The following is a 25,293-nucleotide window of genomic DNA, read 5'->3' on the forward strand; positions in this document are numbered from 1 at the left end:
TAACTGAAAAAAAAAATGCACAATCTAAAAGTTGAGAGTTAAGATTTATTGGTGGACAAAACTGAGCACTTAAGCCCAGGACGCAGTATCTCAGATAACTTGGAGAGACTGCTCTGTAGAGGTAAGGTGAGGAGCCAGGATATACATAAAGGAGTTTTTGCAACGAAGACCAGGTAGCTGGGACATCCAAAGATTCCTGCTAATTAAAGAAAACCAGATATCTCAAGTTAAGGAATTTAGCCCGTTTGTAGGTATGGGGAGAGGCAAGAGGGTGGGCTCACTGAAGTCATTCCTGTGATGTACACCTCTGCTGTTGATAGTCTTCAAGGTGAACTGTTGGGGTGACTAGCGGTTGACGGCTAGATGCTTGGCTTCCTGTTTCTATCCTGAGTTCCCTCAGCTCACTGTCAGGGCAGCTGTAAAGTGATGGCTTGATGGTTGCAGCATCCTTCCTTTATTGATATGGCAGTCACCATTGTTCAATCACAACTGTCAAACGGAGTAGCTGTATGGCACGTAGCCCCCTCTTCATCTTTCTCAATTCCCTCCATTTCCCATCTTCCTATTCTTTAACTTACTATGTCTTTCAACCAGTGATTCTTTTTTTAAACCTTATTTTTAATTGGAGTATTGCGATTTGAATACAGGTGAATTGCATTTGGGGAAATAACCTGGTTGGTGATGAAAAGCAAAGTCTCTCATTACATCAGAATCTAGCTTCAGAACTCAATGGTGCTGTTCACTTGCTGTGTGATCTTGTATAGTTGTATAGTTGATTTACCATGCTGTGTTAGTTTCTGCTGTACAGCAAAGTGAATTAGCCACACATATACACATATCCAGGCTTCCCAAGGGGTGCTAGCCATAAAGAATCTGCCTGCAATGCAGGAGTCACAGAAGATGCGGGTTCGATCCCTGTGTCAGGAAGATTCCCCTGGAGGAGGGCACAGCAACCTATTCCAGTATTCTTGCCTGGAAAATCCTATGTACAGAGGAGCCTGATGGGTCCATAGAGTCGCAAAGAGCCAGATACAGGTCATTACAGAGCACAAAATAAAAGTTCTCTATGCTATACAGTAGGATCTTACTAGTTATCTTTTATATATAGTAGTATGTATTTCAGAGAAGGCAATGGCAACCCACTTCAGTACTCTTGCCAAGAGAATCACAGAGTCGGCGGAGCCTGATGGGCTGCCATCTATCGGATCTCACAGAGTCGGACACAACTGAAGCAACTTAGCAGCAGCAGCGGCAGCCGTATGTATTTATCGATACCAATCTCCCAATTTATTCCCTACTCCTTTTCCCCTTGGTAATCATGTTTGTTTTCTGTATCTGTGACTCAGTTCATGTTTTGTAAGTAGGTTCATGTGTACCATATTTTTTAGATTCCGTATATAAATGATATCATATGATGTTTGTCTTTCAGAGAAAGTCAACCAATGATTCTGATTTGCCAGATAAACAAAACCAAACTGGAAGCTAGTTTACTTTCCAAAGGAGCATCTTTATTATTTCACTGGGCTGAACACAACACTGAACAGAAACATCCAGTGCACAACGTCGGTCTGGCAGCATTGGCACCATCTCCGCCTATAACAAGCTGGCGAGAGCCGCTCAACTGTCTGCACAGTGCAAGTGAAGGGGGGGCGGGAAGGCTGGTGAAAAGGTATCTCGGGACCTCTTGGAGAAAACAGTCCCAGACCCCGATGGGGCATTGAAATTAAATTACAAATATTAAATAGTATATATAAATAAGTTGCAATTTCAGTTAGGGACGAGTCCCAGAGTGTGGCTGTTTGACAACAACCAGCGCACAGGAGAGGTAGCTATGGAGGCGACAGGGGTGCTCCCAAGGCTCAGACCCCCGCTGCTCAGTCAGGCTCCTGAGGTCACTGCGTTCCTCAAAGCTTCCAGGCCACTCAGGGGTTCAGCTCCAGGTCGGTGACGTATTCCTGGACCCAGTCCTCAGTGGGGTTGGCACAGACCTGCCGGCCTCTTTTGGTCTGGAAGCTGTGGAGAGGAGTGGAAGGATTACACACTGTGGAATGCAGTAGTGGGGGGCGATCCTGGGGGCCCGCCCACCCTCAACTCTCTGTCCTGAGCAGCTCAGCCCTCCCAGACTCTGTAAGCCTGGCTAGGTCAGGTCACTCCTCAGAGATGCAGGTCCTATATATTTGATAAGCCCTGGAGGGCTGGGCCTCCCACTATGGCTCCCTTGGCCTGTCTGTGCCTTTGGGTGCTGACCCCCACCCCCACTCCCCACCCCCAAATCCCCCATCTCCCCAGAGGTGGGCAGGAAGACTGGCACTTACATGACGCCAGGCTTGGAGCACTGGCTGCTGGTCTCAAAATAGTCGGCTACGATTTTGCGAGAAAGCTGCCGGGCGACATAGGAGAAGCAGCAGGCCGTTGGGGTGTCAGCGCCAACTGTGGAGGAAGGGACAGATTGAGCCTGAGTCATAGTTCAGATAAAAAGGCAAGACCCGTGATCTGTGAGAGAGTGAGGAAGACTCACAGGAAGAGAAACAGCCCCACTCAGGGTGCAGACTGGGAGACCAGTCATTGGGAGGTGCTGGGGATTTTTGCCTAGAAATTTCCCTGTCTCTGTCCTTTATTTCTGTCTGAACATTTCTTCCTTTTTGACTCTTCACTGTGGGCTCTCTCTTATCACATCTCCCTTCAGGAATTTGTGTCTGGGTCAGGAAATCATCAGCCTTTGGCTCAGTGGTAAAGAACACGCCTGCCAATGTAGGAAACACAAGAGATGCGAGTTCAATCCCTGGGTCGGGAACATCCTTTGGAAAAGGAAATGGCACCCCACTCTGGTATTTTTTGCCTGGGAAATGCCAGGACAGAGGAGCCTGGTGGGCTACAGTCTACAGGGTCACAAAAAAATCAGACACCACTTAATGACTAAATAAGAAGTCACATCCCAGCAAAAGAAAAAAGCTTGGCTGTCTCTCATAAGACATCCAAAGGACAAATTCTTGCAGAGACCTAGGAAGGGTTAGTGGAAAACTAACACCACTGGGCAGTAACCAGATCTGGACTCTGCCTTTTACAAACTCATTTGTTTAGGTCTCAGTTTTGCCATCTGTAAAATGGGACTATAACTCCCTCACCCTGGCTCTAGATCTGAGGTTCCCTTTAAAAAGATAAAAAATCTTGAAGAGAGCAGCCAAGATGTTTTGCAACCTTTAAAGAGGTTCTCTGTTTTCTCTTGGGGGCTCTCAAGGCCACAAGATTGGCGTGGGGACCCCCTCAGCTACTACCCAGACTCACATGGTGCCGAGAAGACCTGGCTGCAGAGGGCCATGGCACAGAGGAGAACGGCGAGAGCAGCCACGGGCGCCTTCATGATGCTGCGAGACGGAGTGTGGGCTTGAGCGTCAGCGGAGCCGAGGTGGGACTCAGTGCTTGCTGCTGCCTCTGTCCTTCTGCCTTGAAGACCATCTCCCTGGCTTTTTATAAAGGCAGCCCTGGCAGATGGGGAAGTGGAATCCGGGGGTGAGGAGGGAAAATTTTAAGCATAGCAGTGCTTTCACGCGGAGTGTTGCACAACTCAGGGTGCCCGACAACCACAGGGCTTCAGGATATCCAAGAATAGCTTCTCTCCGCTATAAGTGTCAGCCCGCTACACATGACTTGTTCTGGTTTCATGTGAGGAAATGGTTTCCCCTGTGAGCATCCGGAGAGGGGTATATGTCCACCCAGGGCTATTCCTGTCTGGTCCCTGCCTCTAATGCATTCTCCACCCCAGACCTTTCCACAGAACTGAGAGTGCTGTGCTTCTTCAGTTGCTCTAACCACACGAATAGGGCAGGTGCGATGTTGCCCGGGACGGTGGCCCAAACCTCCTTTGGATGGAAGGAACTGAATTAAGGAATTCCCGCCAGAGGACCAGGAAGCCTGAGGTCATGTTTATGTCATTTGTCCATTCATCCAACAGTCACTGAGTGACCAGGGCCACTGGGTTAAATGCTAGCTGAAAATCATAAAGAGAAATTAGATGTGGGTGTTGTTAATATGTCATGAGCCTAAAAATATTTATGCCCACTAATCTAGAGATCACATTTCTAAGAAAGAGTTCTGAAGAAACAAGCCCAAATACGGAGGTGTCTTCAGAGAGGAAGGTGCTGACCCCAGCATCACAACTTGAAATAAGGAAATATAAATTTTTCTCTATCAGGGGATGATAAAGTAAGTTAGGCTATATCCACTGGAATGTTTCTTATTAAACCATTAAACTAAATGAAGTAGCAAAAATATAATCAAAACCTCAGTTGTCAAAAAGTAAGATAAAAAATGTACTAATTGTATTAAATGTACTAATTGTACATTAGTTCTAAATGTACTAATCATATACAGAATCATACAAATATATATGTGTACATACACATACATGGTATTAATATATGTGTATTATACATATTAATTGTAATACACATTAATTGTATTAATATACTAATTGTACATTAGTACTAAATGTACTAATTGTATACAGAATTACTTCCCTGGTGGCTCAGACGGTAAAGCGTCTGTCTACAATGCGGAGACCTGGGTTCGATCCCTGGGTTGGGAAGATCCCCTTGAGAAGGAAATGGCAATCCACTCCAGGACTATTGCCTGGAAAATCCCATGGACAGAGGAGCCTGGTAGGCTACAGTCCATGGGGTCGCAAAGAGTCGGACATGACTGAGCGACTTCACTGTTCACTATATATGAGTACATACACATATATGGTAAATAGTATAACCAAATATGTGTGTGTGTGAATACACACATATATATGATCTAGGCATGGAAAAAATAAAAAGCATTAGAAATAAAAGCATCAACAGTACTTATAGTTGTGTGACAGATGAATGGATGATTAATTTTGTCTTCCTCTTTTTCTGGAATTTTCTCATTTTTTTTTGTAGTGAAAAGGTATTACCTTCCTGGCCAGCCCACAAATTTATGGACACAGTCTGTCTTAAAGCACGTACAGTACAACCAGTTGGAAAGTAGGTTGTTGTCAGTGGTTCAACTTGAAAGAATTTTTGGATAAATACACTAAGGTTTCTTTCGAATACCTTTGCTGAAATGAAGTCTTGATTTCCATTTCTCTGAATTATTTTGAGGAACATCGTGCTCATGCTAAGTCGCTTCAGTCTTGTCCGTCTCTTTGAAGGGGGTTCCTTACTATTAGCATCACTTGGGAAGCCCTTCAGGAACATAAGTCTGAATTTGGCATTACTTGAGGAACATAAGTAACGCCCAATTCAGGGCAGTTTTCCTTTCCTATTCTTTTCAACTCATAAATTCAGTGGTGTGAAAGGGCCTACTTTCTCAGCCAGACATATATTTTTTTTCTATCCTTAATTATTTTCTTATTATCAGTGGGCATAGGCCACCTCTGGTGGTTCAGATGGTAAAGAATCTGTCTGCAACACAGGAGATGCAGGAGATGCAGGTTCAATTCGTGGGTCAGGAAGATTCCCCTGGAGCAGAGATGACTGAAACAGCTGAGCACACACGCATACACATAAAATGGATAACTAGTGGGTACTTACTGTATAAATCACATTTTTACATTGAGAAATAGATTTAGTTCTTTCCAATGATCTTTTGAAAAACATTACTGATATAATTGCTTTACAATGTTGTTGTTAATTTCTGCTGTATGGCAAAGTGACTCGGTTATACGTATGCTGTTCTTTAGCTGCTAAGTTCTGTTCCACTCTTTTGTGATCTCACAGACTGTAAGCCCGCCAGGCTCATCTGTCCATGGAAATTCCCAGGCAAGAATACTGGAGTGGGTTGCTATTTTCTTTTCCACGGGATCTTTCCAACCCAAGGATCAGACCCACATCTCCTGCTTGGTAGGTAGATTCTTTACCACTGAGCCACCTGGTAAGCCCCACTGATACAGACATGTATATCGTTGTTGTTTAGTCACTCAGTTATTATCTCCAACTCTTTGCAACCCCATAGACTGTAGCATGATAGTCTTCCCTGTCCTTCACCATCTCCCAGAACTTGCTCAGACTCGTGTCCATTGAGTTGGTGATGCCATCCAACCATCTTGTCCCCTGTCATCCCCTTCTCCTGCCTTCAATCATTCCCAGCATCAGGGTCTTTTCCAACGAGTCAGTTCTTCACATCAGGTAGCCAAACTATTGGAGCTTCAGCCTCAGCATCAGTCCCTCCAATGAATGAATATTCATTGATTTCCTTTAGAATTGACTAGTTTGATCTCCTTGCTGTCCAAGGGACTCTCAAAAGTCTTCTCCAACACCACAGTTGAAAAGCATCAATTCTTCAGTGCTCAGCCTTATTTATGGTCCAACTCTCACATCCATATATGACTACTGGAAAAAAGTAGCTTTGACTATACAGACCTTTGTCAGCAAAGTAATGTTTCTGCTTTTTAATATGCTATCTAAGTTTATGATAGCTTTTCTTCCAAGGAGCAAGCATCTTTTAATTTCATAGCTGTAGTCACCATCTGAAGTGATTTTAGAGCCCCCCAAATAAAGTCTGTCACTATTTCCAATGTTTCCCCATCTATTTGTCATGAAGTGATGGGACTGGATGCCATGATGTTAGTTTTTTGAATGCTGAGTTTTAAGCCAGATTTTTTACTCTCCTCTTCCACTTTCATTAAGGGGCTCTTTAGTTCTTCTTTACTTTCTGCCATAAAGGTGATGTCATCTGCATGTCTGAGGTTATTGATATTTCTCCCAGCAATCTTGATTCCAGCTTGTGCTTCATCCAGCCCAGCATTTCGCATGATGTGCTTTGCTTCTAAGTTAAATAAGCAGGGTGACAATATATAGACTTGACATACTCCTTTCTCAATTTGGAACCAGCCCATTGTTCCATGTCTTGTTCTAACTGTTGCTTCTTGACCTGCATACAGGTTTCTCAGGAGGCCAGTAAGGTGGTCTGCTATTCCCATCTATTTAAGAATTTTCCAGTTTGCTGTGATCCTCACAGTCAAAGGCTTTAGCATAGTCAATGAAGCAGAAGTAGTTTTTCTGGAATTCTCTTGCTTTTTCTATGATCCAACAGATGTTGGCAATTTGATCTCTGGTTCCTCTGCCTTTTCTAAATCCAGCTTGAACATCTGGAAGTTCTTGGTTCATGTACTGTTGAAGCTTAGCTTGGAGGATTTTAAGCATTACTTTACTAGTGTGTGAGATGTGTGCAATTGTGAAATAATTTGAACATTCTTTGGTGTTGCCTTTCTTTGGGATTGGAGTGAAAACTGACTTTTTCCAGTCCTGTGTCCACTGCTGAGGTTTCCAAATTTGCCAACATATTGAGTGTGGCACTTTAACAGCATTATCTTTTGGGATTTGAAACAGCTCAGCTGGAATTCCATCACCTCCACTAGCTTTATTCATAGTGATACTTCCTAAGGCCCACTTGACTTCACATTCCAGGACAGCTGGCTCTAGGTGAATGATCACACCATCGTGGTTATCTGGGTCATGAAGATCTTTTTTGTACAGTTCTTCTGTGTTTTCTTGCCACCTCTTCTTAATATCTTCTGCTTCTGTTAAGTCCATGCCATTTCTGTCCTATATAGTGCCCATCTTTGCATGAAATATTCCCTTGGTATCTCTAATTTTCCTGAAGAGATTTCTAGTTTTTCCCATTCTATTGCTCTCCTCTATTTCTTTGCACTGATCACTGAGTAAGGCTTTCTTATCTCTCCTTGCTATTCTTTGTAACTCTCCATTCAGATTGGGTGTATCTTTTCTTTTCTCCTTTGCCTTTCACTTTTCTTCTTTTCTCAACTATTTTTAAGGCCTCCTCTGACCACCATTTTGCCTTTTTGCATTTCTTTTTCTTGGTGATGTTTTTGATCACCAACTCCTATAGAATGTTATGAACCCCCATCCATAGCTCTTCAGGCACTCTATCAAATCTAATCCCTTGAATCTATTTGTTACTTCCACTGTAAAATCATAAGGAATTTGATTTAGGTCATACCTGAATGGCCTAGTGGTTTTCCCTACTTTCTTGAATTTAAGTCTGAATTTTGCAATAACAAGTTCATGATCTGAGCAATAGTCAGCTCCTGATCTTGTTTTTGCTGACTATATATACAAATATATATGTGCATATATAGCATATATACTATATATATATATATATATGTTCTTTTAAATTATGGTTTATATTTTCTAACAATCTTTATCCTCTAGATGCCCCCAGTCCAATAGGAGCAGGTAGAGTATAAACAGGCAACCATAGCACTTAGCAGAAAGCACTAAAATTCTTAGGAGATAAATAGAAGAAAGCTCAGAACAAGAGGAGGAGGGAGTCATAGGCTTCCTTAAGAGGATAGGGAAAGGTGTCACAGAAGGGATAGAACAATTGGGTCTTGAAAGTGACACAGGATTTGAACATATATAAACAGTGTGGCAATAGATGACCTGACCAGCTGATGCAGAGTCACAGGTGTGAAATTGCTGGGTCAGAGAGAGAAGTGAGTTGTTCTGATTCAGCTGCAGGATGGAGGAGCAAATAAGAGTGAAGAAGTTAAATTTGGGCCATTCCAAGAGGGCTTTGAATTCTCCCAAAGGAGCTAGAATAATGGAGGAAATAAGACATAAGCCAAGTGAGACCACACCTTAGGAATTCTGTCCTTCCTTTGTCTGTACAGTTATTTCTCTTAAAACACATGAGCCGTGTTTCCATCCATCTCTATGATTCCTGATGCTGGTCCTGAGGGAGGTGAAGCAAAGGCAAGATTTGGGGCAATAGCAGATTTCACTGGGGCTGTAGCATCCAGCTGTCTTTCTTTGTTACTGTCAATTAAAAACAAATGGAGTCTATCACCTGCTTCATTGGAAACCTAGTCATAGACAATGCCTCCTCCTCACACCCACCCCGCTCTGCCCCAGTCCTCAATTGATTGCTCGAATTGCGTTCCCTTCTTTACTCTTCAGGGAACCCCCTTCACACTCGTGATTCAGTTTCTGCAAGTGGACAAATTTGAGTTGAGGGTGAGAAGGAGGAAATGGAAACTGCTGAATCAATCACATTACTGATAATGGACCTTATTATCTACCTCTACCATTACTGTACTTTCCACGTTGGGCAATAATTAGTTACCTAGGTAGCTGTCTCTTCACAAACTTAGAAGATGTTCTGTTGATTTTACTTATTTTTTATTTTAAAGCAAATTTATTTTTATTTATTTTTAAAAAATTTTTATTATTATCATTTTTTTTTTTTTTACTTTACAATATTGTATTGGTTTTTGCCATACATTGACATGAATCTGCCATGGGTGTACATGTGTTCCCCATCCTGAACCTCCCTCCCACCTCCCTCCCCATCTCATCCTGCTGGGTCATCCCAGTGCACCAGCCCCAAGCACCCTGTCTCATGCATCGAACCTGGACTGGCGATTCATTTCACATGTGTTAATTTACATGTTTCAATGCCATTCTCCCATATCATCCCACCCTCGCCCTCTCCCACAGAGTCCAAAAGACTGTTCTATACATCTGTATCTCTTTTGCTGTCTCGCATACAGGGTTATCGTTACCATCTTTCTAAATTCCATATATATGCGTTAGTATACTGTATTGGTGTTTTTCTTTCTGGCTTACTTCACTCTGTATAATAGGCTCCAGTTTCATCCACCTCCTTAGAACCGATTCAAATGTATTCTTTTTAATGGCTGAGTAATACTACATTCTGTATATGTACCACAGCTTTCTTATCCTTTCGTCTGCTGATGGACATCTAGGTTGCTTCCATGTCCTGGCTATTATAAACAGTGCTGCGATGAACGCTGGGGTACACGTGTCTCTTTCAATTCTGGTTTCTTCGGTGTATATGCCCAGCAGTGGGATTGCTGGGTCATATGGCAGTTCTATTTCCAGTTTTTTAAGGAATCTCCACACTGTTCTCCATAGTGGCTGTACTAGTTTGCATTCCCACCAACAGTGTAAGAGGGTTCCCTTTTCTCCACACCCTCTCCAGCATTTATTGCTTGTAGACTTTTGGATCACAGCCATTCTGACTGGCGTGAAATGGTACCTCATTGTGGTTTTGATTTGCATTTCTCTGATAATGAGTGATGTTGAGCATCTTTTCATGTGTTTGTTAGCCATCTGTATGTCTTCTTTGGATAAATTTAAAATTTAAAACATTTTTTTACTGAAGTATAGTTGATTTACAATGTTGCATTCATTTCTGATGTACAGCAAAGAGATTCAGTTATTTATATTCTTTCATATTCTTTTCCATTAAGGTTCACTCCAAGATATTGCATATAATTTCCTGTGCTATAAGTAGGTCTTGTTGTTTATCTATTTTATATAGAGTAGTTTGTTTCTGCTAATCCCAAACTCTTAATTTGTCCCTCTTCCTGTTCCCTTTGGTAATCATAAATTTGTTTTCTATGTCTGTGAGTCTGTTTCTGTTTTATAAACAAGTTCAGTTGTACCATATTTAGATTCCACATGTATGTAATATCATATGATATTTGTCTTTCTCTGCCTTACTTGACTTATTGTGACAGTCTCTAGGTCCATCCATGTTTCTGCAAATGGCCTTATTTCTTTATCCATTCATCTGTCAATGAACATTTAGGTTGCTCTCCTGTCCTGGTTGTTATAAATAGTGCTGCTTAAACACTGGGGTTCACATATCTTTTCAAATTAGAGTTTTCATCTTTTCCTGATGTATGTCCAGGAACGGGATGGCTGGATCATGCGGTAACTCTATTTTTCATTATCTAAGGAAACTCCATATTGTTTTCCATAGTGGTGCACCAATTTATATCCACCAGCAGTATAGGAGGGTTCCCTTTTCTCCATACTCCCTCCAGCATTTATTATTTGTAGACATTTTAATTATGACCATTCTGATCAGTGTGAGGTGATACCTCATTGTGGTTTTGATTTGCATTTCTCTAAAGATAAGTGATGTTGAGAATCTTTTCATGCACCTGTTGCATGTCCTGTTGATTTTAAACCAAATTCATGCCATGTCTTTGTGGATTTAAATAAAATTCTAGCACATGGTGATTATAAAATGGTTAATTTTCTAACATAACCTCTAATTCTTATAATTTTGTTCTTTTTAATTCAGTTCAGTTCAGTTCAAAGGTGATTTATTGAATATAAAATTCTATCTTAGTGATTATATGTTTGTAAGATTTTTCATACCAATCCTAAAACCATAGTTCTTGGTCATATATGTTTTTATTTGAATCAGAAAAAAGTATACTTGTATACAAAGTATGTGCTTCATATGTACATATTGAATGAATAATGTAAGGAAGCTGTAGGAAGATTGAGCTGGAAGGGTCTCAGAAATTTCCTAATTGGTAAATTGATGTTCCCAGGTGAAATGACTTGTCCAGGATCACAGAGTTAGCATTAGTCAGCTTTATATTTCAGCTGTTTTTATTGTTTAGTTGCTAAGTCATGTCCAACTCTTTTGCAACCCCATGGACTGTAGCCCTCCAGGCTCTGCTGTCCATTGGGTTTTCCAGGCAAGAATACTGGAGTGAGTTGCCATTTCCTTCTCTAGGGGATCTTCCTCTCCTAGGGATCAAACACACGTCTTCTGCACTGGCAGGCAGGTTCTTTACCAATGAGCCACCAGTAAGCCCTTACATTTCAGTATCTGCATTATTTAACAGCACACCTCCAGCAATAACCACAATGCCTTAATACGTATTTGGTGAACAAATGATTCATTGATTTGACTGACAGCATGCATTATGCCCAAAGTCTCACTATGGAATTGAAATACTGATATTATATAAAGGCTCAGAAAGGCCATGGTGTCAAGGTCTTGATTTTGGGGGGCTACCCAAGATCTCATAGGTGGTGAAGTCAGAAAGTAGCCAACAATCAAACTGGTGGATCTTTCAGCATGGAGGGGTTCGATTTGAGTGCGAGGTTTCTAGCTCATTCCAGCCTCTTTGAGGCCCCACTCTGGTCCAGCAGAACATCCCCAGCCAAGAGTACAGGGAATTCTGGCTGAATAATCCAGGTTCTGCAACACCTCGGCCTCATCCTTCTCTGCTCACCTCCTCAGTGTTTCCTGTGCCCTGGCCCCAACGGATTGGTTTCCTTCTGGTTTCCAGCCCCACAGCTCTACATCCCCAGATATCAATCTCAGCTCTTTCCCTCCCTCGGCAGTGGCTCCATGGAGGGGCTCACTGATAATGACACCCGTGTTTTGCCCAGCCTTGGTCTGCCTTTTTCAGCTGTGGTCCATACAGTCAGGTTGCAGCAGGCTTGGCCCTGCCTTTCACGTGGGCAGAGACAGTATCCTGAGGGCCCCTTTCTAGCATCCTAGAGAGACAGTATCTTATCGATGCAGTCCCTTCTTTCTGCAGCCAGACCCTATCCTATCTTGAGTTCTTCTTGTCATTTTCCTCTGGCCATTGTGTGTGTGTGTGTGTGTGTGTGTGTGTGTGTGCACGTGCATAGAAAGCGGGGTACACATCTTGGTACTGGATTAGATCCTTCCACCTGTCTGCCTGCTCCTCCCTCTGTAACTCAGTAAAAAGCATGCCCTCTTACCAAGCTTCCAAACCAGAAACCTGGAAGTCACCCTTGACTCCTCCCTTCTCCTCATCTCCTCCATCCATTCAGCCACAGACTCTGCTGTATACTTGAAACTGAGTGTATCTACGTCTCACCTTTCCCATTGCCTCTGCGTTAGGCAGGCCCTCATCACGTCTTGCCATGACAGCTGTAAGAGTGTCCTGTCAATTGTTTTTTTCCCCCCAGTTTTTGCCTCTGTTCAATCTGTCCAACACAAGGCATTTAAAGTGATTTTGTTCAAGTCAGTCTCTGTCTCTGTTGAAAACCCTTCAAAGAGTCTACACTGTTTCCAGTATGAAATGGAAGCTTCCCCTCTTTGACCTGACTCTTGCCACCTTCAGACTTCCTGGAAACAAAGACTCAGTTCTCTGAACTGCCTGCGATTCCTTAAAAGTGCAGGTCTCTGCTCTGCTTTTTATGAATGAAGTGTCACTTGGTAAAGCACAATTTCCCCTTCTTGTAGATCACAGGGCAGAGTGAAATACTATATGTTCGATTATATCCCATGACAGCTGAAGAGCTTAGTATTTAGAACAAATAAAGGAAACCACTATTTAACTCCCTTAATTTTCTATGGAAAAGAGAGAAATCCATGACTCGCACTGTTTAAAGACATGCAAAATGCAAAACTGAAAGACATTTTACATCATAATAACACAACTCCAGCAGTTAAGCTTTTGACACAAGTTTATAATAAGCACTCGTTTTCTGATTTATTTATGCTCTGGAGGCATACTTCCTCGGTGTCATTTCCAAATTTATCTTGTGTGAGCTGTGTGTTCTTCCGTGGGTTACTTACCTCTCTGTGCTTCAGTTTTCTCATGTGTGAAAGGGGATAATAACAGTACCTACTTCAGAGGACTGCTGTGAGAATGAAATACATTCAGTTCAGTTGCTCAGTCATGCCTGACTCTTTGTGACCCCATGCACTGCAGCACTCCAGGCTTCCCTGTCCATCACCAACTCCCAGACCTTGCTCAAACTCATGTCCATTGAGTCAGTGATGCCATTCAACCATCCCATCCTCTGTCGTCCCCTTCTCCTCCTGCCTTCAATCTTTCCCAGAATCAGGGTCTTTTCCAATGAGTCAGTTCTTCAGATCAGGTGGCCAAAGTATTGGAGTTACAGCTCTCATATCAGTCCTACCAATGAATATTCAGGACTGATTTCTTTTAGGATTTACTAGTGAAATATATTAGTATGTATAAAGGCTTGGAACATCACTGGCTTATGGTAAGTGCTATGTGTTCATTACTATTATCATTATAACTGAAATATTTCAAGTAATCTATTTTATATATTTTAAGAAGTACAAGTCTCTTGTTCTTTTCCTGAATGACCCCACTCTCACACTCTTTTCCTGATTAATCATCCTTCAAGTCTCAGCTAAATTTAGAATAAAGTTAGAACAACCTGAGGGGGCTAAGTAACAGAATGGTTAAATATAAATTTTGGTATAAAAGTTTGATGTACTCACACAATGAAACATCATGAATGCTAATTTTGAATAACTTTTTAATAACATGGAAGAATATACAGTAACAACAATAAGGTATACTGGTTCCATAAAGGATATTAAGTAACAATAATAAAATACAAAACCATGTACAGACTGCTGGATAATTTTTGTTTTCTTATTTATGCCTTCCAATATTTTCTAAATTTTGTACAGTAACCATGTATATTCCCCGAAAAAGTAAAGCAAACTGACATGAATTTTTGAAAAATCAAGCATCATCTTTTTTGAAAGCCTTTAACATGTATACCCAATGCCTGTCACATAGTAGGTCCCCAGCAAAGTTTTACTAAATCATTTTATTCTCTTTCTGGATGTGCCCCGTGACCAGCCTGGAAAGAACTTGAAACAGATGTAGCAGTGTCGTTTGAAGGAAGAAAGATGCTTCAGAAGGAAATGAAAGTTTTCTTCGTGAACCCACCAAATAAACTCCTCTCCAGAAGTTGACATCCCCTGAAGTCACTGCCGTCCACCTCTGACAGCTAAAAAGCAGGCTGCAGATGGCCGTGAAGGCACTTTTCCACTTTAAGAAGAGGCACTGATGGACAGCTTCAACCAGCTCACTATTCTGTGGACTCCGCCCTGAACCCTATGTCCCTAAACTTTTTCAGTCTACAATCCCTTTTCTGCTCCCATTCCCACCAAGGAGTTGGGCTACCATGTTGGCCAGACCAAAGGATTCACCTCTTATTGGTTTATGATCTTGGTGGAACGACCGTATAACTTAGCTCAGGATGGCTTTGCAGTCTCAACATCCACTCACACGGAATTCTCTAGTTCTGGGCACTCTGCCTCCTAGTGGCTAGTGCTCTTGGTCTTCGTACCCAGTGGTCTCCCCTACACTTGCATCTTGGCCTTCCCTTTTAACAAAAGCAGAGAATGTCGGGATTGACCACCTCTCCTTCTGATTACTCAGCAGGAAGGAGCTTTTGAAATCTCTCCTGAGAGTCTGGTACCTACAGAGACTTGCCACGTGTGATATCAGAAGGTCACACCTGTCAAAGAAGTTTGGTCATCTCTGGACCAGGAGTTATAAGAAACTAAGTCTTGACATATATCCTATGTAACCTTAATCAAGTTTGTTTTTGTTTTTGTTTTTTTTTACTTCTCTAGGTCTTGCTTCCTAATCTGAGGCATGGAAAAACAGATTGGACTCAGATAAAATCACAGACATGGATGTGCTGAGGGAAATCAAAAGTGTTGAGGGAAATCAACACAAAAAGTACTAGGGCTTTTGAAAGGTCATGTGATGGCTGGGGTCAGCGGTCTTGCTTTCAGCCTCCAGAAGCTGGAGGACAAAATGACAAAACAGATGTGAAAGTTCCCAGGATGGAGTTTCGAGCACAGTGACAGTGGAGGGAAGCAGTGGGGGGTGTGGGAGGGGAAACTGCTTATCAGCACAAGTGAGGGGGAAGTGGAGAGTTTCCCTGCTCAGGAGTGAGGGGGCGGCTCACAGTATGCACACGGGGTCCCCCGGAACCGTGGTTGACTCTCACTGTCACTTCTGACATGCCTGAACTGGGAAGGGCTGAGTCCTGGAATAGTATCTTTCACCATAAAACCACTGGGCATGTGGGTTGAAGGAGGGGAAGCAGGAGAGTTACTATTCCATCAAAACATTCTAAATAGGGGCTGCCCTGGTGGCTGAGTGGTAAAGAATCCACCTGCCAATGCAGGAAACACGGGTTTGATCCCTGATCCTGGAGGATCCCACGTGCCGCGGAGCAACTGAGCCTACACACCTCAACTACTGAGCCTGTGCTCTAGAGCCGGGAACTGCAACTGAAGCCTGTGAGCCCTAGAGCCTGTGCTCTGCAACAAGAGAAACCACCGCAGTGAGAAGCCCACGCGCCGCAACTAGAAGTAAAAAGCCCTTCCAGCAGTGAAGACCCAGCACAGCCAAAAATAAATAAATAAAAAAAATTAGAAAACAAAACAAAAAACCCCAGAAACATTCTGGATAAAGTGTCAAATGCCCAGTTCATTCGTACTTCATTTGGCTACTTTGAATTCACATCCTGGGTTCATGTTACCCATCAGTTCAGTTCAGTTCAGTCGCTCAGTCGTGTCCGACTCTTTGCGACCCCATGAATCGCAGCACGCCAGGCCTCCCTGTCCATCACCAACTCCCGGAGTTCACTCAAACTCATGTCCATCGAGTCACTGATGCCATCCAGCCATCTCATCCTCTGTCATCCCCCTCTCCTCCTGCCCCCAGTCCCTCCCAGCATCAGAGTCTTTTCCAATGAGTCAACTCTTCGAATGAGGTGGCCAAAGTATTGGAGTTTCAGCTTTAGCATCAGTCCTTCCAAAGAACACCCAGGCACACCCCCTCAAATTAAAACAGTTTGGGCTGCCTTTGGGCACTTAACCAAGTGTTTATTGAACACCTACTGTATACACAGAGAAAAGCAGAACACAACTTCTGCCTCAAGGAGCTCCCTTTCTAGAGGAGGAGACAATCAAGTAGACAGACATATTATAGGTGATGCAATGGAGGTACCCAAAGGGAGATATAGAATTCAGTTGCAAGAGAGGTCAGGGAAGGTTCTCTAGAGGAGAAGAGTAATTTTTTGGTTGTGCATACAAAAGGCATTTGTTATCATTCTCTATTGATTATTGGGCTTCCCTTGTGGCTCAGCTGGTAAAGAATCTGCCTGCAGTGTTGGAGACCTGGGTTCGATCCCTGGGTTGGGAAGATCCCCTGGAAAAGAGAAAGGCTACCCACTCCAGTATTCTGGCCTGGAGAATTCCATGGACTGTATAGTCGATTACTGCTTAGAAAAGACCTCAGTGTATAAATCTTGGAGGCCATTAATTTAGCTAAACATGTTGACACAAGCCTTTGTATTCTCTGTGTGAAGCTTCACTGGTGTGAACACAGTATTATTGTTAAGACCTTAATGAATAAAAACATTTTTTACCTGCATTAGCCAAAGATCAAATCAAGGCTAGGAGGCAAAAATCAACAGTCAAATTCATTGTGTGGCTAATTACCTATTCTTATCATTCTTATGCATCTGCATGGCTTAAAGACTAGTACTCCCCACTCATTTACACTGAGGTCTCCACATCAAGGGCTCTTACGTAGTGCACAGTGGATTTAGCCTTGACTAACAATGATTCATTTACACCCAAGGGATAGTGTTCTCCACATTTTGGGCTCTCTGACATTTTGTTTGGGCTCTCTGACATTCTCTGACATGAGATGTACCATATTCTATCTTAAGAGATAGTTATTTCCGACAATGTCATCATCATCTCTTGACTAAGAACTCTTTAAGGGCAGGGGTGGGGCTTCATTCAGCTCTGTCTGCCCTGACAGAGAGCAGGTGGCTTGGGGTGAATGGAAATCCCATGGATAACAAAGTCTGTGTAGATTCCAGGTGCTATAAGACACATCTGCCTGCTCTTGAAGCAAAAAAGATGTGTGAAGATGAAACTCCATGAACCAGGGAGAGACCTTGAGAGATACTTGCAATAGATATCAGGGATCATAGACTGTTAGAGCTGGGGATGGGGGTCTTGGTGAAGATCAGAACATTTGAAGCCAGACTCACAGAAAGAAAGGGGTGAGGAGAGAAAGGTTAAAGGAAAGAAGTACAGGCTGGGTGCCTGTGTAGGTGGTGGGGACAGGGAGCAGGGAGAGTGATGAAGTAGGGTGACATTGAACTGTATTTAGTGATCCTGAGATTCTCCAAGATGCTCTGACTCCTTCTCTCCCATATTGCTACAGTTCCCAGGAGGCCTGGCTCCCTCTTTTCACTCTTCATTGTTTTTCAAAGCAGAGGGAGTCAGGTGGCAATGTGGAAGAGGGGGTGAGCAGGGGGTCAGAGGTGATTGAGCTAGAGGTGGGTAGTGGTCTTGATCCCATGACTCTAACTTTCCCAATTCATGCACTACTGTGTTCCTGGCCTTCGGAAACTTCATATAGTCACCTTCAGGCCCACAGCAGCTGCCGCACTAGGCAGGGCTTTACATGAATACAAGGAATTGGATGACTGTGGAACACCCACACGATTAGATTATATACTTTATCTGTAACATAGATGGCTTCATTGCCAAGTATATCCAGTTCCTTTTTTATAATGTAGGAATATTCTTTTAAAAACTTTTTATGTATTTAAAAAATATTTATTTATTCATTCGGCTGCACCAGGTCTTTTAGTTGCAGCGTGTGGGATCTGGTTTCCTGACCAGGAATTGAACCCAGGCCCCCTGCATTGGGAGCGTGGCATCTTAGCCAGTTGGACCACCAGGGAAGTCCCAATAATGGAGGGACTTTCTTTATCTGGGTATCCTCCTAAATTCTTGGTTCCTCCTAAATTCTTTCTCCTTTTCTGTTCTTGGCTCAAGGGAACACAAGGAAAGCTTGGTTTCTTTCCCATTCCATTCTTGTTCTAGGACAGATGACCCCCACTTCTTTCCTGCATTCAACCCTGGGTCTTTGCATGTGGCATGGCTGCAAGGTGGCCAGCAGTTTCTGTCTCTCTGTGGTCACCTTCGAGATGTGTCCTGGAGGTGGCAGGGTGGAAAGAAAATAGATTTTAGGGTCAGATGAATCTCAGTCCAAATCGTGGCACTGCCACTGAATAGGTGTGTGGCCTTGAGATTATCAACGGTTTCTGTTCTGCTTTCTGATCGTCATTGCCTGGGGAATCATCACACCCCTGCTCCGGGTTATGGTGGCTGTTATATGGTTAACATCCATATAAGGATGTTATATGTAAGGAGAAGGAAATGGCAATCCACTCCAGTACTATAGCCTGGAAAATCCCATGGACCGAGGAGCCTGGTAGGCTACAATCTATGGGGTCTCAAAGAGTCGGACACGACTGAGCAACTTCACTCACTTCACTATATTGTTAAAGATGTCTTGTGTGTATAGGGCAGCTTGCCCAGTCCCTGGCACATAGTAAATGTTCACTATGCGGAAGCTATACTTCTGTTGCAGCCTTCTGCACATTCAATGCTGGACTCTTTCTTTATGCCCAAGGATGTATACAGGGGACTAAAGTCACTCAGCCCAGCCGAAGGAGGCCCTGCAATGGGACATGGAATCCTGGCTTCCTCTTCCTTCTTGGGGCCAGGCCTGCGGTCGCCCTGGAAGAACTGGCATGAAGTCTGTAGCTTCTGGAGGTGCTAACCACTGAGAGCAGGATGGTTCTCATCTACAAGCCCCGGCTAGCAGGTGTGAAGGTTCCATCTTTCCTCTTGGGTTTGCAATTCTCCCCCCAGGTCTCAGTCACTGTCTCTGGTGTACCACTTCCCTCTAGGGTTCAACCCACTTCTTTTCTCCCCCACCTCCCTCCGCTTTCCTCCGTGATGACACCACTGAGGAAGAGAAAGCTGTGCAGAGCTCCTCGCTGTCAGCTAACTTTAGTTTCCCTCTCGGCACCATGACATCATCTGTACCCTGGAAATTCCACTCGCCCGCCAATGCCCTCACTTCTGTCCCAGCCCTCAGAGTTCCTATAAAGAGGGGTTCCCAGCTCAGGATCAGCACAGGGCACAGAAGGGTTCTGAAGCTTCTGGGTGCTGCAGTCCAAGCTCCGGGTGAATCTCTCCTCTGCCAAGACCATGAAGCTCTGCATGACTGTCCTGTCCCTCCTTGTGCTCATGGCTGCCTTCTGTTCTCCGGCGCTCTCAGCACCAAGTAAGTCCATCCTTCCCCCAGCCCCCGAGTCAGGATGTAGAGAGAACTGATTTTTCTAGTTGGTGCTGGTCCAACAGTAGCATTCGGGGATGGGGCAAAAAGGAGCCAGGGAGATCTCTAAGTAGCCTGCTGTTAAATGCAGAGCCTAGTAAACACTCAGTAATATTCAAGTTCCTGTTTTCATAAGAAAGACCGACTCATAGGCTGGCTTAAGCAAGTCCCTGTCTCTCTGAGTGCCTTAGTTTCTCCATCTGTAAAATGAAAGGAGTTAAAGACATGTGATCTGAGACCCAATCCAGCCTCAACCTTGTAGAATTCTTTCATCTCTAGGATCCTCTCTTCAGAATAAGACTCCTACTCTGAGTGGGTGGGCTTGAATATAAGGGACTGCACTGGGGAATCTGGTAGATGTATAGGAATGTCCCTTGAATATCTATGACTAGAAGCTAAAACGAAGAGCTCCTTGTAGAACTTCAGTCTCACCTCGGCCTTTCTTTCCAGTGGGCTCAGACCCTCCCACGGCCTGCTGCTTCTCTTACACTCTGCGGAAGATTCCTCGCAACTTTGTGATTGACTACTTCGAGACCAGCAGCCTCTGCTCCCAGCCAGCTGTGGTGTGAGTATCAAACCTGGGCTTTTCAGGGAGGCAAGGGTGAGGGCAGGATTAAAGAAGAAGATCTATTTGGGGTTGGGGGGGCAATTAAGCAGTAAAATAAAAAAGATGACAGGAGATGCAGGCTGTTTCCTTAAAGCATGCTTAGAAAACACATGGAAAAGTCATTGATGGGGACAGCAGGAAATGAATGGGAAGATTACATCCGCATTGATTGCAAAACTCATGGGTTCCTAATCTAGGCAACCCAAGAGGCCAGAGCTAAACCCCAGGGAGGAAGTTACAAGGAATCAGGTTCCAGCAGCCCCCTACTAGGCTGTGCAACATGAGCTAAGGATGGGGAATACCCAACACAGGCAAGGCCCCAAGGGATTCTCACCTGGCCACTCTTGGTTCCACAGATTCCAGACCAAAAAGGGCAGGCAGGTCTGCGCCAACCCCAGTGAGCCCTGGGTCCAGGAGTACATGGATGACCTTGAATTGAACTGAGCTGCTCCGAGCTCCGGGGCAGGTGTTCTGCAGGAGAGATCACCTGAACCCAACGCTTCTCAGCGAGATGCACCCTCTCCATGCTCACGACTCCCCTCAGCACACCCTGTTCCTTCTCTTAACTTAATTTTTTTATTCTGTACTGTGCTATTACTGTATTTGGTATTGTTCCCCGTTATTTATGTTTGTTTTATCAGAGGACACATGTCCCCCATGGGGATGGTCTGCCATCACTGTTCCTCTGCTACTGTGAATACATGGATAATGCAACTGATTTCAAGTGTTTTTGTAATAAAACTTTTTTTTTAAACATAGACCGTTTCTTTGTGCTTTAATGTGATTTGTAGTAAAGGGAATTGCCTGGTATTATGAAGAGGGACAAACTCCAATTTCCAAACACAATGAGAATGAACAATTCCTGAGGATGGAATATGGGGTAAAATGTCTAAAGATATAAACCTCACTTAATACTTTTAGCAAGGAGGATTTTAACACCCTTATGAAGTAGGGACTATTATTCTCAATTTTACTGATGAGGGTATAGAGGCTCAAAGGTGAGGTGACTTGTTCAGGCTTGCATGTCTGCTTGGGGAGCACCATGAAAGGATGACTCAAAAAGATCTCTGTGCTGCTGCAGAACATCTTGCAGGGAAGTTGTAAATAGAAAGATGAAGTAGTTCAGAGTCAGAAAAATGGGCCTCCGTTCCTCACTAGGATTAAGAAAGTCATCTTGTTGAAGCAGAAATTGCTAGACAGGATAGGACTCTGAGACCTCGGTTCCTTTTATTTTTTAATTTCAATTTTTTTTTCTTCTAAAGTAAACATCTCACTTCTTTAACATAAAGCTAAACTCTTTGTACCAGTTTCTAGTCATTCAGGGGAAGGCCTCCCTGGTCTGGAGAGTTATAAAACATTCAGACCCAGGACAAGACAATCATTAACTGCTTATCCAGTTTATCAAGGGAAAAAACCTCCAGGTGGATCATTAGCTCTTAAACATACTTCTGGCCCCTAAATAATGGTCTGGGGTCTTGGAAAAGAGTCGAGGGATGGCAATGTGTGGGAAGACTGAGAAAGTGGGGCCCAAAAGAAAGCCATAAAAATGACAACCTGGACATTCCAACTTTCAAACTGATTGGTCAGAAATTACATACATCTGGCCCCAAGCCAACCAAAAATGAACAGATCAATTCTAATAAAATATAAACAGCTATTATTCCCACTTATGGGGAGCTCTTCACACCCCATCTCAGTGTCTATGCTGAGAGTTTTGTATTTCTATCCTCTAAAATTTTGCCTTGTGTGAGTGTTTGTGAACTTGTGAAGTTCAATTTTCAGCTCCGCGAACAAGAACTCAGTTTCCTGTTTCATTGTCTTATTGGACCTCAGTTTTCACACCTGTAAAATGGGAGTGATATTATTCACTTTGAAGGGCTGTTATGAGGTGATGTGCAAAGGGCGCATTAGGGGCCCTGGTACCTGGAAGATTCTCTCTTTCCCTCTCTGAGTCTCAGATTTTTCACTTAAAAAGGGCCATGATGTCTGTCCTCCCAGGGTCATCAGGCAGATTAAATTAGTGGACCTAGAGCCAAAGCAAATGCAAACTGTTGTCACGAGGACAAAAGAATAAATGTCAGATTTGGTTCTGGAGTGTGGTGGGTATAACCCAAGGCCATTTCTCCTTGACAGTCCTTCAATCAAGCATTCCCATGACATGAGTCGGAGAGATCATGGGCTGAAATAGAATTATATGCACAATTAAGTCTTGATCCATAAGCTGGGAGGAAACTCTCAGACCATCTGGTCCAGTCCTATCATATTATGGAAACTGAGGAACAGAAAACGAGAAGTGATTTGTCAAGGCCACCCAGAAAGTGTCAAGGCCAGTGCCAAGTCCCAGGTTAGTTCCCTTTTCTGAGCTCTGTGATATGCCACTGTGGTCCCCCAAAGGACAACTCATTGTATAAGTAGGGTAAAGAGGGGGCTACCTCAAAATTGCTTGTGTTCTTTCTTACTGAACTATGGTTGATTATAGTATTGTGTTTCATGTGTACAGCGAAGTGATTCAGATTATACATATATATACATATATGTATACATATAATTTGTTGTATATATATACGTGTATATATATATATAATTTCTCTTTTCCATTATCGGTTATTACAAGATAATGAACATAATTTCTTGTCTTATATAGTAAATCCTTGTTGTTAAGCTATTTTATATATAGTAGTATATATCTGTTATTTCCATACTCCTAACTTATCCCTCCTCTCTCTTCCCTCGCCTTTTGGTAACCATAAATTTGTTTTCTATGTCTGTGAGTCTGTTTCTATTTTATAAATGAGTTCATTTGTATTATTATTTTTTTTTTTAGATTCCACATATATGTGATCACATGGAGTATTTGTCTTTCTCTATCTGACTTCACTTAGTGTGATAATCTCTAGGTCTATCCATGTTGTTGCAAATGGCAATATTTCATTCTTTTTATGGCTGAATAGTATTCTATTGTATATATGTACCACATCTTCTTTTTCCATTCAACTGTTGATGGACATTTAGGTTGCTCCCATGTCTTGGCTATTGTAAATAGCCATGGTAGGCTGAATAATGTCCCCCAAGATGTTCACATCCTAATCTACAGAACCTGTAAATAGTGTTTCTGTGAACCCTGGGGTGTATGTATCTTTTCAGATTAAGCTTTTCGTCTTTTCCAGACATACACCCAGGAGTGGGATTGCTAGGTCATATGGCAATTCTATTTCTAGTTTTTTGAGAAACCTCCATACTGTATTCCATAGTGTCTGCACTAATTTACATCCCCAATAACAGTGTAAGAGGGTCCGCTTTTCTCCACATCCTCTGCAGCATTTATTATTTGTAGACCGCATGATGATGGTCATTCTGACCAGTGTGAGGGGATACCTCATTGTGGTTTTGATTTGCATTTCTTGTTTGAGTGTTCTTAGTGCGATGGAAAAGCAGAACTGAGACTGTGTGTCTCTCTGGGGCCAACAGACACAATTCCCTGCCTTGCCTGCCCTCAGTCACTCCCATCATCCCAGAGTTCCTGTAGAAACCTCCTTCAGATTCTGCAGGGACTGAGAGAAGGATGTTGGGGGCTGAATTGATCTGGTCTTGCCTTCTAGTTGTAATCTTCCTACATCTGAGCTGTCCGGTATGTAACCATGAGCTGCAAGTGACTATTTAAATGTCAATTAAATGTAATTTCAATTAAAAGAAAATTAAAGTTCTGGACTTTCCTATGGTGGAGTGGATGGGAATACACCTGCCAATGCAGAAGGCATGGTTTGAGCTCTGGTCCAGGAGGATTCCCCATGCCATGGAGCAACTAGGCCAGAGAGCTGCAGCTACTGAAGTCTGCATGCATAGAGCCCATGCTCTGCCACAGAAAAGCCACTGCAATGAGAAGCCTGCACATTACAACTAGAGAGCAGCCCCCGCTCGTTGAAACTAGAGAAAGCCCTCGCTCGGCAATGACAGCCCAGCACAACCAAAAATAAAAATAACGAATAAAGTTCAGTGCCTCAGTTACAGTTGTTACATTTTTAAAAATTAATTACTCAATTTAGTTTTTGGCTGTTCTGGGTCTTCACTGCTGGTGTAGACGTTCTCCAGTTGCGGTGAGTGGGGTTACTCTGCAGTGGTGGTATGAGGGCTTCTCATTGTGGCGGCTTCTCTTGCTGTGGGCCTTGGGTTCTAAGGAGCGCAGCCTCAGCAGTTGTGGCTCATGAGGCCAGCTGCTGCACAGCATGTGAAATCCTCTCAGACTAGGAATCGAACCCGTGTCCCCTGCATTGACAAGTGAATTCTTAACCGCTGGACCACCAGGGAAGTCTGCACTAGTCACATCTCATGAGCTCACCAGCACTTGAGCCGAGTGCCTTATGGCTGCCATGTCGCATGGTAGAGATACAGAACATTTCCTTCATCGTAGAAATTTCCACTGGACAGATATTCTCAGGGCCTAAAGAGAATGAAAGGAGAAGTTGGAGTGGCCTGGAAGGAAAGGACATGGTCTTTGGCAAAAGATACACAACACTAGTCTGAGGGAAGGGGTTGGGAGAGAGAATCCATGATCCCCAAGCCCAAGACAAGGTCTAGATCACCATGGTAGACTGAATAATGGTCCCCAAGCTGTTCCCATCCTAATCCCAGAAGCTGTGAATATTGCCTCACATGGCAAAACGGACTTTGTAGATGTGATCAAGTTAAAAATTTTGAGATGAGGAGATTATCCTGGGTTATTTGTCTGGACTTTAAATCTAGTCTTATGTGTCCTTATAAAAGGGACAGACGATCTAACCACAGAAGAGAAGGCAATATGAAAACAAAAGCAAGATACCATGCTGCTGACTTTGAAGATGGATGAAGAGACCATGAGCCAAAGACTACAAAAAGGATACAATTCTAG

At 43.2% G+C, this 25,293-nt stretch overlaps 2 protein-coding genes across 2 annotated transcripts; one reads left to right on the forward strand and one right to left on the reverse strand.

Annotated features, from left to right (window-relative positions):
* Positions 1–1,455: 1,455 nt before the first annotated feature.
* On the reverse strand, positions 1,456–8,811 carry LOC129651401 (C-C motif chemokine 3). Its single transcript, XM_055580137.1, has 4 exons — positions 8,630–8,811; positions 3,286–3,482; positions 2,316–2,430; positions 1,456–2,013 (listed from the first exon to the last, which is right to left on the reverse strand). The coding sequence occupies exons 1-4, from the start codon at positions 8,695–8,697 to the stop codon at positions 1,923–1,925; spliced, it is 471 nt and encodes a 156-aa protein (XP_055436112.1). The 5' UTR covers positions 8,698–8,811; the 3' UTR covers positions 1,456–1,922.
* Positions 8,812–19,611: 10,800 nt separating this feature from the next.
* Positions 19,612–21,096, forward strand: LOC129651402 (C-C motif chemokine 4). The gene is made up of 3 exons (XM_055580138.1): positions 19,612–19,750; positions 20,252–20,366; positions 20,765–21,096. Exons 1-3 carry the CDS (start codon positions 19,675–19,677, stop codon positions 20,850–20,852), a joined length of 279 nt encoding a protein of 92 aa, XP_055436113.1. The 5' UTR covers positions 19,612–19,674; the 3' UTR covers positions 20,853–21,096.
* The last annotated feature ends 4,197 nt before the right edge of the window (positions 21,097–25,293 follow it).

This window comes from Bubalus kerabau, chromosome 4, assembly GCF_029407905.1.
Source record: "Bubalus kerabau isolate K-KA32 ecotype Philippines breed swamp buffalo chromosome 4, PCC_UOA_SB_1v2, whole genome shotgun sequence".
NCBI classification, from domain to species: domain Eukaryota; kingdom Metazoa; phylum Chordata; class Mammalia; order Artiodactyla; family Bovidae; genus Bubalus; species Bubalus kerabau.

Bases quoted from the DNA above. Each gene is read 5' to 3' on its own strand.
- LOC129651401 (XM_055580137.1), bottom strand. From the start codon at position 8,697: ATGGAAACACGGCTCATGTGTTTTAAGAGAAATAACTGTACAGACAAA. The intron at 2,431-3,285 runs GTGAGTCTGGGT...CTTCCTCCACAG, and splicing joins CCAGGTCTTCTCGGCACCAT to TTGGCGCTGACACCCCAACG. The intron at 2,014-2,315 runs GTAAGTGCCAGT...TCCTCTCCACAG, and splicing joins TGCTCCAAGCCTGGCGTCAT to CTTCCAGACCAAAAGAGGCC.
- LOC129651402 (XM_055580138.1), top strand. From the start codon at position 19,675: ATGAAGCTCTGCATGACTGTCCTGTCCCTCCTTGTGCTCATGGCTGCC. The intron at 19,751-20,251 runs GTAAGTCCATCC...CTTTCTTTCCAG, and splicing joins TCCGGCGCTCTCAGCACCAA to TGGGCTCAGACCCTCCCACG. The intron at 20,367-20,764 runs GTGAGTATCAAA...TTGGTTCCACAG, and splicing joins TGCTCCCAGCCAGCTGTGGT to ATTCCAGACCAAAAAGGGCA.